The 12,464-nt window shown below is 34.2% G+C and overlaps 1 protein-coding gene across 1 annotated transcript; it reads left to right on the top strand.

Annotated features, from left to right (window-relative positions):
* Positions 1–2,896: 2,896 nt before the first annotated feature.
* On the top strand, positions 2,897–9,706 carry LOC107487186 (ABC transporter B family member 2). The gene is made up of 11 exons (XM_016107794.3): positions 2,897–3,433; positions 3,654–3,708; positions 3,800–3,975; positions 5,558–6,018; positions 6,095–6,629; positions 6,705–7,084; positions 7,170–7,582; positions 7,797–8,038; positions 8,133–8,380; positions 8,468–8,880; positions 8,975–9,706. The coding sequence occupies exons 1-11, from the start codon at positions 3,155–3,157 to the stop codon at positions 9,520–9,522; spliced, it is 3,750 nt and encodes a 1,249-aa protein (XP_015963280.1). The 5' UTR covers positions 2,897–3,154; the 3' UTR covers positions 9,523–9,706.
* Positions 9,707–12,464: the final 2,758 nt, after the last annotated feature.

The raw sequence follows: 12,464 nt of genomic DNA, 5'->3' as shown, positions 1-12,464 counted from the left end.
TGTCAAATAGATTCTAAGGATATTGACACTGATTAATGTAAATGTTATATAGTCCTGTAACAAATTGAACACATGCTGTAAAAATTTTCCAATTATAATCCAGTTTATTGTAAAATTTCTTTCAATAATTAAACTCTCTCTGCTGTATTCAAAATGTATGAATTACAGGTACTATAATATGAAGAAAAACATCAAACTAAATATACACCCATAACCTGCCATTTTTTACACCCAAAGAAAGTTGAATATACACCCAAAAATCTATCCCCCTGATGCTTTATCCCTAAAATCCTGAACCCTAAACACTTAAAACCTAAACCCTAACCCCTAACTCGTAAACCCTAAAACCTAAACCGTAAACCCTAAAACCCTAAACCCTAATACCTAAAACCCTTAAACCGTTGTAAAAAAAATAGTATTTTATAACATAAAAACAAGATTCTGAAGTATATATATGTATATATATGTAAAATGTGAAATACAAGAAAATTCAGAAATACACCCAAAAAAATACTGCTTTTACACCCAAAAGAATGCATGCTCTCACTCCTTTGTGTGCTTCTCATCCCTGTCCAGAAGTGGTGATCCATATAGATTGGAACCCATATATGACGGTCTTCATAGAGATCTGCAGAATACACCCAAACACAGACTATAAATACACCCAAAAAATTTAAATTTACACCTCTACTGCAGATTTTAAACAAACACTACCTGAAAGCCACTTGTTGTCCACAAGACCAAAATTCAGCAGAAAATCATTTCAATTCCTATCAAATGAGTCTTTAAGCACACCCACGCTTCTCGCACTTCTCTCGTAATGTAATTCCTCACATCCTTTTCAATAAAATTTAACTCGCGATGACCCCCGGCAGCCACAACAAATGATTGGTAAGTTTTGCTTAGTCTAATACCAGCCTCCTCGTTATTCTCTATTGTACGACGAATGGACATGCTTAGTTCCCTGTGCTGTTTGAGATATTTTTGATTTCCATTTTCCCTCTCTGCTACATGTAATCAATTGGTTCTTAATCTCGTTTCCCTTCCTATTTGTGCTCCGAACTCTTGTAGAAAACCCTGCAGCCTTGGCGTAGTTCCTGTAAACTTTTCCAGCATCTTCAAGGGTGGTAAAGGTCATTCCAACCTTGGGAACAAATTGGTCATCAACAACAGAGAGAGGCTGCAGAATACACCATGTCAAAAACTATAAATACACCCAATCATGTCTGATATGATACACCCGAACCGCAACAACTCAACTAAAATGACAATAAAAGTCATAAACTGTAAATACACAGGCTGCAGAATACATCATGTCAAAAACTAAAAACACATTCAATCATGTCTGATATAATACACCCGAACAACAACAACTCAGTTAAAATAACAGAAAAAGCAGTAAACTGTAAATACACCCACACTTCTAGCAAAAATACACCCAAAAAAGATCTGATCTACACCCGAGCGTCTGCTATAAATTCCAGATAATTAATCAAAACTAATACATTACATTCAATCCACAGATTTATCTTCATGCATTATTTTGACAGTCAATGTTCACGAATTATTCAGCTACACAATGCTATACAAATTACTACAACAAAATTCAGAGTAAATAAAACCTCAGGAACTTCGTTAGATTCAAATTCATAATCCACTTCACCCTAATTCAGCTGAGAATCTGACGTTGAATCAACCATTATCTTCAAAAAGAATCCAAACTTTGATTTCAGTAAACAAAAATCGATAAAAAACGAAGCTGGAGTTAAAAGAGAGAAGAACGAGGAGAAGAACGAAGAACGAAACAAATCTAGAAATAAGGAGAGAAGAACGAGAAGAAGAAGAACCAGAAGAAGAAGAACAAGAAGAAGAACGAAGAAAAGAAATAAATCTTTTAAATTTGGTAGTTATATAACGCGTGTATTGGACGTAGGATTGCAGCGCGTTTTAAAGGTTTATTGGTTAATGAACTTGTAAAGCATAGAAGCCCTAATGGCTTGTATGCAGAACTTTTCTGGTAATTTAATTTAATTAAGGCAGTTAAATTTAAATTAAGTGAAAATTTAATATGATGGCGTGTCTAGTTAAAAGTTTGGCATCCATCTTATCTAATTATTTTAAAAGATTAACTAACATGTGTCCTAAAATCACATGTTAACATTATTAATATTATTTTTTATATATACAAAATATATAAAAAATTCAAAAATTTATATTTATGATAATCTTAATATTTATTTTTAGAATAACACATATTACCTAAAATTTGATATATCACTTAACTTATTAGTAATTTAAATCTATTTGGTTGGCAAGAGAGAAATCAATAATCTCTCATAAACACACTCATAAATCATAATAACAACACAAAATTAAAATAGAAATAGATTTTTTAATTTTTTATTTTCAATTATTATGATAAAGTATAATTTTTTATTATATATTTTTTTAAACAAAATAAAAGATATATAAAAAATATTAAATGGTATAAAATCAATCCTCACAGCATCAACTGAAATAAAAAATTGAGAGTATCAATTTTTAATTTTTTTTTGTGACTGAAATAAACTAAACAAAGACAAACAAAGCAAAGAACTGCTTAAATAGAGAAACAATCTCATTTAAGACTACTTTTAAACTCTTCATAAGATGAGAGAAACTTCACATACAAAAGTTGTAACTTAATCACAATTTTTATTATAATATCTACCACCGTATTTACATCTCTTCGTAAGTATCAATTCTTAATCTGGTTAATGAAGCCACAATTTTCTTAATATATGCTTATTATTATTAATATTATTTTAATATTATGTTGAAAGGTGCATAGTATATACTACTCTCTATCTTCTTTTCTAGCTACTAATAAATATTCCATCTTCTTTTTTTCACCATATATTATGGCACATCCACCACCTCCTACCCCATTATTCCTCACTTGTTAGTTCCTTCAATACAAATCACAATCACAACAACGAACGTGACCACCTTCCTTATCTTTCTTCTTCTATCAGTCCTTCTTCTTCTTCAATACAGCTACAACTACAACTCCTTCATCATCATCATCATTATCACTTTTTCTTATTAGTCACATACTATTACCCTTTTGAAGGGTCATATTCTTGTTAGTTTTGCTCTCCTTTTGAGGCCAAAAATGTCAGAGCGGGGTGCATTCTCCGTTGATTCTGCCATGGATGCTTCTAACAGTAAAGGAGGAGAAGAGAATAAGAAGAAGAAGGAGCATAAGATTCCTTTTATGAAGCTGTTTTCTTTTGCTGACACTTATGATTTTGTGTTAATGGCCATTGGATCTGTTGGGGCGTGTGTTCATGGTGCCTCTGTTCCTGTTTTCTTCATCTTCTTTGGCAAGTTGATCAATGTCATAGGCTTGGCTTATCTGTTTCCTAAGGAAGCTTCTCACAAAGTTGCCAAGGTACCTTTTTCTTAGTTTCTCTTCCTTGTCTTCTTCTTCTTCTACCTTCTTTTTCTCCATGCATTCACCTATCCACCCAGTGAGATCATTAGATGTGAATATACCAACATGTCCTCATGTAGTTCAAAATATTTCAAGGGTATTTTGGGGTTTTAAGAAATTCTTAATTTTCTACACTTCACAAGTTTTAATATTATATAACTTTTTTGGAATTTTGCAGTACTCGTTGGATTTTGTGTATCTAAGTATAGCAATATTATTTTCATCTTGGACAGGTATGAAATTAATCATTTGTTACCCACTCAATTTATTAACGTTTTAATATATGATCACTATATAATTAATTATTTTATAATAATAATACAGAGGTGGCTTGTTGGATGCATACCGGAGAACGGCAAGCAGCAAAGATGAGATTGGCTTATTTAAAATCAATGTTGAATCAAGACATAAGTCTCTTTGATACTGAGTCTTCCACAGGCGAGGTTATTTCTGCCATTACAAGTGACATTATCATAGTTCAAGATGCACTATCTGAAAAGGTATGCATGCTCCATTTCAAGCAATTGCAAGATTAATAAATGGTCTTTTTGCTCGGAAATTATTCCTACTATTAGTACTACTTTTATGCAATTTTTTTTTAAATTTTTTGGGGGAGGTGAAAATGAAATTCACTAAATAATATATATAAATCATTAAAACGCGTTGTTGCAAAAAGACAAATTAGTCCTTTTTAAGGCTTTAACTCACTAATAAGTAATAATCTTCACTCTAACTCTCTAAGTCGGTTTCACTTTCACCCTCTTCAATTCCAAATCTTGTACAATTCTAGTTGTTTTAATTATTAATGGTTTATGGCAAAGGCAGAAAACAATAAAAATTGAAGCGGTTAGAAAGATTATTACTAATAATTACTAGTCTACAGTAGTAGGTATAGTTGACAAATGAAGGTTGTGTTGTTGTTTGTTAAGAGAGATGAAGCGAAAGTGGTCTGTGTCTGACACCATCTTTAAATCTAGTGAGTGAGTAGAACAGCTGTGGATTTAATGGGGCATTGAATGGTTATTTGGTGGCATTAATAGGGTCCGGTGCGGATTGGGGAAGATAGCGGGGGATAGATAGAGAGTTGCCTTGTTTTTAAGGTTTTTACGTTTTGACCATAGATCCATGTGCCTAACTATAACTCCATTGGTTCATGCATCTTAGCAGTTACTTTCTTAATGTCACAAATCTTTTTATGATCTTTAGCTTTTACCAATTCACAGGCCCAATTTTATTTTTTTAAAAAGAAGAAAACTATTTATAGTTTTTTGGGTGTTAGTTTTCATCATTTTCACCTTTATTTCGTACTTTGTTTTAACTAAATCTAAAAATTAGAAAAAAAGAGTTATATTTAATCTCAATAAATGATAACCACTTTAAGCTTTTTGCCCCCCTCTCTTTTATTTATTTATTATTTATTTTTGTTTTTTCCTCTCTATTTTCTCTGTGTCCAAATATTGTTATTGTAAAAGTTCATCTAATCCAAATAATTTATATTTCGAATTTAACTATCAAGTGTTTTAGACTTATAATAAGTAAAAGAATTCAAATTTCTTCTTTTAATAAATATATAACAGTTGTATAAAAAACTAAAATTTTGTATATATTTTACAAAACTTTTATCTATAACTTTCATTTAGCTCTTCTTAAACCCTTGTGAGTAAAATCCAATTTAGCTATCACTGGTCATGACATGTTGGCATGGCCCCACCAAGGACAACGTTCTGAGAGAGTCAAAAGAAACATTTTAAGCAATATAAAAAAAATAAAAAATATTATTTGTATACTAAAATCAACTATCAATATATTTATGTATAAATATATGCGTGGTTTAATTTATTTTTTATGTGTATTTATGTTCCAACATGTATTTTATACTAATGATTGACTTTGGTGACTGATTTTGGTGTACATGTAACATAATCCAAAAAAATATGATATGCATGCTAAAAAATTTACTATGAATATATAAAAATTGATAGTAAATTTTGTAGTAGTAGTATAGGAAGGCAATTGTGAAGAATGCATGGAATTTGAGTGAAAAATAGAATGATAATGGAAGATGAACGTGATTTACTGCAGGTAGGGAACTTCATGCACTACATAAGCAGATTCATAGCTGGGTTCACCATTGGGTTTGTGAGAGTGTGGCAGATTAGTCTTGTGACACTTTCAATAGTGCCGTTGATTGCACTTGCTGGAGGACTCTATGCATATGTCACAATTGGCCTTATTGCAAAGGTTCGTAAAGCGTATGTGAGAGCTGGTGAAATTGCAGAAGAGGTCATAGGGAATGTTAGAACGGTTCAAGCATTTGCAGGAGAAGAAAGGGCAGTGAAATCATACAAAACGGCTCTAATGAACACTTACAAAAACGGTAGAAAAGCAGGATTAGCAAAGGGACTTGGACTAGGGTCAATGCACTGTGTCCTTTTTCTTTCATGGGCTTTGCTTGTTTGGTTCACAAGCGTTGTTGTTCACAAGAGTATTGCCAATGGTGGAGAGTCTTTCACCACCATGCTCAATGTTGTCATCGCTGGCCTGTAAGCCCTGCCTCTTCTTCCCTTTGATATGAAAAATAGTTGGTTTATACGAGGTTGAGTTTTGTTTGTTTATCAGGTCACTTGGGCAGGCAGCACCTGATATCTCTGCATTTATCCGGGCAAAGGCGGCAGCATATCCAATTTTTGAGATGATTGAGAGGGACACAATCAGCAAAAGAAGCTCAGGTCGAAAGCTAAGCAAATTGGAGGGGCGTATCCAATTCAAGGATGTTTGTTTCAGCTATCCGTCTCGGCCGGATGTAACTGTCTTCAACCACCTCTGTCTTGACATTCCTGCAGGCAAGATTGTAGCCCTTGTGGGAGGAAGTGGTTCTGGAAAGAGCACTGTTATATCGTTGGTCGAACGCTTCTATGAACCACTTTCAGGTCAGATACTATTGGACAGGAATGATATCAGGGAACTTGATCTCAAATGGCTTAGGCAGCAAATTGGACTTGTTAATCAGGAACCTGCACTCTTTGCTACAAGCATCAAGGAGAACATTCTCTATGGAAAAGATGATGCCACTCTTGAAGAATTAAAACGCGCTGTCAAGCTTTCAGATGCTCAGTCTTTCATTAACAATCTTCCTGAAAGATTAGAAACTCAGGTGTATATATATGCATGATGTAATTCATCTTTAGCTCTATTGAAAGTCCTGATACTAATTAAGCATGTTTTATAGGTTGGTGAGAGAGGGATACAGCTATCAGGTGGACAGAAGCAAAGAATTGCGATATCTCGAGCCATAGTGAAGAATCCATCAATTCTGTTGCTGGATGAAGCAACCAGTGCTCTGGATGCTGAGTCAGAGAAGAGTGTGCAGGAGGCTCTTGATCGCGTTATGGTCGGCCGGACAACTGTGATAGTAGCACACAGACTTTCTACAATTAGGAATGCAGATATGATAGCTGTTGTTCAAGGAGGGAAGATTGTGGAAACTGGAAACCATGAGGAGCTAATGTCGAATCCTACTAGTGTGTATGCGTCTCTTGTTCAACTCCAAGAGGCAAGTTCTCTGCAGCGCCTCCCCTCGGTCGGGCCTAGCCTGGGCCGCCAATCAAGGTACTTGTAGTAACTTGCAGCTCAAGTTAACAGAAGCATCTCTGTTTCCATTGGAATTTATACCTTATATTGCTTCTGATTGTAGCATAAAGTACTCAAGGGAATTGTCCCGGACAACAACAAGCTTTGGAGGTAGTTTTCGATCCGATAAGGATTCTATTGGGCGGATCTGTGATGAAGAAAATGCAAGCAAGCCAAAGCATGTTTCAGCAAGAAGGCTATATTCTATGATTGGTCCTGACTGGGTTTATGGGGTTTTTGGGACATTGTGTGCATTTGTTGCTGGAGCACAGATGCCACTCTTTGCACTCGGAATCTCACATGCTCTTGTATCATACTATATGGATTGGGATACTACCAAACATGAAGTCAAGAAAATTGCTTTCCTCTTCTGTGGAGGAGCAGTCATAACTATCACTGTCCATGCCATTGAGCATCTTTGTTTTGGAATCATGGGAGAACGCCTCACCCTTCGTGTCAGAGAAAGGATGTTTTCAGGTAAGTTTCATCCGCTAACTATCTATCCAATTCTCTGCCTTTGAAACAGCATGTATGCATCAGAAAAATTTACATGCACCTTAAGTAAAATTTCTTCTTCTGTTGAATTCTTTTACAAAGTTGTATGCTGCAGATTCAGGATTGAACACTGTCTTGTTGGCTTGTGTAATTTATAAAGCTGAAGAACAACTTTTTCCAATTTATGTGGCTGCAGCTATTTTGAAGAATGAAATTGGCTGGTTTGATGATACAAGCAACACAAGTTCTATGCTTTCATCACGTTTAGAGACCGATGCAACTTTGTTGCGGACCATAGTTGTTGATCGATCCACAATTCTGTTACAGAATGTTGCCCTGGTTGTTGCTTCATTCATTATTGCCTTCATGTTGAATTGGAGAATAACTCTTGTTGTCTTGGCCACATATCCTTTGATCATTTGTGGTCACATCAGTGAGGTTCCTTCTTGCTCCATTTTTTCCAACATTAATTTATCTCACATCTGTGTCTGTTTCTACCTCATTATTTATTATCTTTGAATCATTATTTCAGAAACTTTTTATGAAAGGCTATGGTGGCAACTTGAGCAAAGCATACCTAAAAGCCAACATGTTGGCCGGGGAAGCTGTTAGCAATATTCGTACGGTGGCTGCATTTTGTTCTGAAGAAAAGGTCCTTGATCTCTATGCTAATGAGCTTGTTGATCCTTCGAAACGTTCGTTTCAAAGAGGCCAAATCGCTGGCATATTTTATGGCATTTCCCAGTTCTTTATTTTCTCATCTTATGGCCTTGCCTTGTGGTACAAGCTTCAGCTTCATACTTTCCTCCTTAACATGTCAATAGGCTAATTTTCTATCTTGGTATTGAGATTTGTTATCTTTTCCAGGTATGGATCTGTTTTAATGGAGAAGGAGCTTGCAAGCTTTAAATCAGTGATGAAGTCATTTATGGTTTTAATAGTAACGGCGCTGGCTATGGGGGAGACTTTGGCGCTCGCCCCAGACCTTTTGAAAGGGAATCAAATGGTTGCGTCCGTTTTCGAAGTGATGGATAGGAAGACAGGCGTAATAGGTGATGTTGGAGAAGAGTTGAAGACAGTGGAAGGAACAATTGAGCTCAAGGGAATCCATTTCAGCTACCCTTCAAGGCCAGATGTGATTATTTTCAAGGATTTCAATCTTCTTGTTCCTTCAGGCAAGAGTATTGCCTTGGTTGGACAAAGTGGTTCTGGAAAAAGCTCTGTTATCTCCCTCATACTAAGATTTTATGATCCAACTTCTGGGAAAGTGCTGATTGATGGTGAGTTTTCTAAACTATAGGATCATACATGTTACTTGAGGAACAAGTAACCTTGGTATCACTTGATTGTGACAAAATTGATTCTGAAATGCAGGAAAAGATATAAGGAGACTGAATTTGAAATCTCTTAGGAAACACATTGGGCTTGTGCAGCAAGAACCGGCGCTTTTCGCGACATCAATTTACGAAAACATCCTTTATGGGAAAGAAGGAGCCTCTGATTCAGAAGTAATAGAGGCAGCGAAGCTTGCCAATGCTCATAACTTCATAAGTGGCCTTCCGGAGGGATACTCAACCAAGGTTGGGGAGCGAGGAGTTCAACTATCAGGTGGTCAGCGACAAAGAGTGGCCATTGCCAGAGCTGTCCTAAAGAACCCTGAAATCCTGCTCTTGGATGAAGCCACCAGCGCGCTCGATGTTGAATCCGAGCGCGTGGTTCAACAAGCTTTGGACCGGTTGATGCAGAACAGAACAACGGTTATTGTGGCACATAGGCTCTCCACAATAAGGAATGCTGATCAAATCTCAGTTTTGCAAGATGGCAAAATAATTGAGCATGGCACTCATTCCACTCTTATAGAAAATAAAAATGGATCTTACTTCAAATTAGTCAACCTTCAACAACAACAGCATCAACTATAGCATAATGGAAGCCACATTTATATAACCACAATTAATGATCATGAATTTTTTATACAGTAATTTTATATTATTTCTTTTCCCCCCTGGGATTTACAGAGAATTATTATGTGAATTGGGGTGGTGGTGTTTCGCCCGGAATAATAGTTTCCTATATATATATATAATGGTAAGTTCTGGCATTGAATCTTGACTCTCATTTTTATAGTTCATCATCTGATAATAGCATAAAACAAAAGGGTGCTGAATAGTCTGTATATAAAAGGAATCAAAGCAAGTACAGAAATCATTATTTCTCTCTCTGCACAACCTCTGCTGCTATGATGAGACTTTAATTTCCATCACATGATCCATGTTAATGAATTAAATACACGGTAGTCGACTGCACCTGAGTTTTCACCTTTAATATAGTGAGAACTCAAGTGCAGTTGACCCCATGTGAAGTTAATAACTGAGAGCCGTTAGATGATTGACTGATTTGACTAAATTTTCATCTAACGACTTTCAGCTATCAACTTCATGTGAAGTCGACTGCACCTGAGTTTTCACCTTCAATATAGTGAAAACTCAGATGCGAGCCATTAGATGATTGATTGATTTGATTAAATTTTCATCTAACGACTTTCAACTATCAACTTCACGTGAAATCGATGTAACGGAGTTTTCACGGTCTATTGTGCTTATAATATACGCAACACCGTATGTTAGATCCAAATCCTATAAATAAGTTGTATTTGTACATTTGGTACTTCAAAAATTATAGACACAGTAGCATGGTTGCTCTTACTTAAACTAGAAGGCACAGTTACCCATGCCAACTAGATGAGAGCAACCTCTAACTGAAAATGAATGGTCCATACAGTTGGGTTGTCCTTAATGGGAAAAACACTTTCTTCATGGCCTGCTCGCTGTTCACATGCACACCCCAAATAATAATACCTTATGATTAGGTATGAATATGATATACCAAGCTGATTCAGTTATTGCTGACTCAGCAGGGTGGTTAGGCTGTTATTACAATTTACAGCACCGGGTATTCAGTTAGGAACTCTCATCTTGTGCACTCCTCATCAATATTTCATAATGTAACTACTTATTCATATAGAAAACTAACAAGTTACATTATTGTGCTATGAGCTTGCGTATAAACAAATTTGACAAGTCAAACGTTAATTATAATATAATGCTTTAAATTTGATATGTTATTACCTAAATCTAAACTTCCACTCACCCACCTCTACCCAATAACTATACTTTAAAAGGCTAACTATTTCTGTTTTAAGCATATAATCCAAAATTTGTTCAATATTGACAATTTTGTTGCATTAATATATGGACAGTAGTTAGACTCCATTGGTTGGTGTACCTGTTGACAAATATCTAAAAGCTAAGGTGGAGACGATATCAGAGGATATATGAATTATAAAATGAATTTGATTTATACATAATTAAATTGATGAAATTATAAATATAATGTTTATAATAGTCTATCTATATATCTATATATATTAGTTAAAACATGGTTAATTATCTGAATATTCTTATTAGGTAACTATATCAGTATACCAAAAAAAAAAAAACATTGCAGTGCTGTATAATATAATAACATTAGATGAGAGATAGAACATAAACAAGAGGAAGTGTTTTAATTTATTCATATACTATTAATCAATCATTTTAAGTCTTAAACCTTTAGTTGATTTGGCTGCAGATACATTGTACCTCTAATTTTATATATTTTCTTGGGTTATATGTCTTGAACTCAAATATTTGACAGCTCATGGGTTGATGTCTTGATGACATATAGAGGACTTGGTAGCCTTGGTCAACACCCTAAATCATTAATTAATTATTAATAATTAATCACCTAAATTAAAACTTAGACTGAACATACAGGCCTACGGATCCAATTACACGGTGGCTCTATTATTAGTAATTCTGTACTCCATTCTGTTGCATGACTTTTCTAATCTCTAGTCTATATATGCCAAGACCTCATGTATTGTAACAAACTCAATTCAATAATATTCATTCATTAAATCCATATCACCTTTGATCAAATTCTCTGTCTTTATCTTTTTATATATTTGTTCAGTATCTTATTTTATTCCATTTTCAAAATCAAACTTAAATTTTGGCTATCTTATTATGGATTTAAACCATTACAAAATGGTTCCTAAGCATTTGGCCAACCACGGCCAAATTAAAAACTGCTAAATGGTTTAGCGTTTAATTTTCGGTCACTATTAAAATAAGGGAATTATTTAGACAAAGACACTTAAAACGTCTTTTTTTAAAGATATTTTTTAATAATTAAAATTTAATACATATAATCAATTAAATTGTATAACTTTTGTGAGAGTTTTAAATCTCCACAAACTATTAATAGGTTTGTTTTTGAAAAATTCCTTCATCAATGGTGGTTAAGTGAAGAAAAATCATTGATGAAAATGATGCCACAAAAAAAAAGTAATTGTAGTACAATATCTTTTAATAAAACAATAACATCGAATAAGAAATGAAAGAAGAGAACTTTAATATTGATAATATTGGTATTGGTGATGATGATGGTAGAGGAGATAATGATGATGATAAAATATAGTTACACAATAAAATAATAGAAAAGTATAGGTGAACAATAAAAATATTAAACAATGTAAAAATAGATATATTGGATGTTCATTTTACTAGTGTACGGATGATTATTTTAATATTAAAATTTATAGGGTTAATTTAAAAGTGTAATGTGTTTTTATTTGATTGGTGATTGTTCATATTGTTGAACAAAATCATTATCCCCCTAGCATTTTCCTAAAATAATGAGGATGAAGAAGGTAGTAGACTAGTAGTAGTAGTGATAGTATTGTCCCACAAAATTAATTTTTGTTATTATTTAACAATTTTTTTAATAGAGGGATCATATTATCCCAAAATAAAAAAGTTGA

Source organism: Arachis duranensis, chromosome 5, assembly GCF_000817695.3.
Source record: "Arachis duranensis cultivar V14167 chromosome 5, aradu.V14167.gnm2.J7QH, whole genome shotgun sequence".
NCBI lineage: Eukaryota > Viridiplantae > Streptophyta > Magnoliopsida > Fabales > Fabaceae > Arachis > Arachis duranensis.
The sequence above is the reverse complement of the archived record's forward strand: the minus strand, read 5'-3'. Positions and strand labels throughout refer to the sequence as shown.

Coding starts and splice junctions, on each gene's coding strand:
- LOC107487186 (XM_016107794.3), top strand. CDS start 3,155: ATGTCAGAGCGGGGTGCATTCTCCGTTGATTCTGCCATGGATGCTTCT. Junction 8,381..8,467: donor TCTTATGGCCTTGCCTTGTG/GTACAAGCTTCA, acceptor TATCTTTTCCAG/GTATGGATCTGTTTTAATGG. Junction 8,881..8,974: donor TGGGAAAGTGCTGATTGATG/GTGAGTTTTCTA, acceptor TCTGAAATGCAG/GAAAAGATATAAGGAGACTG.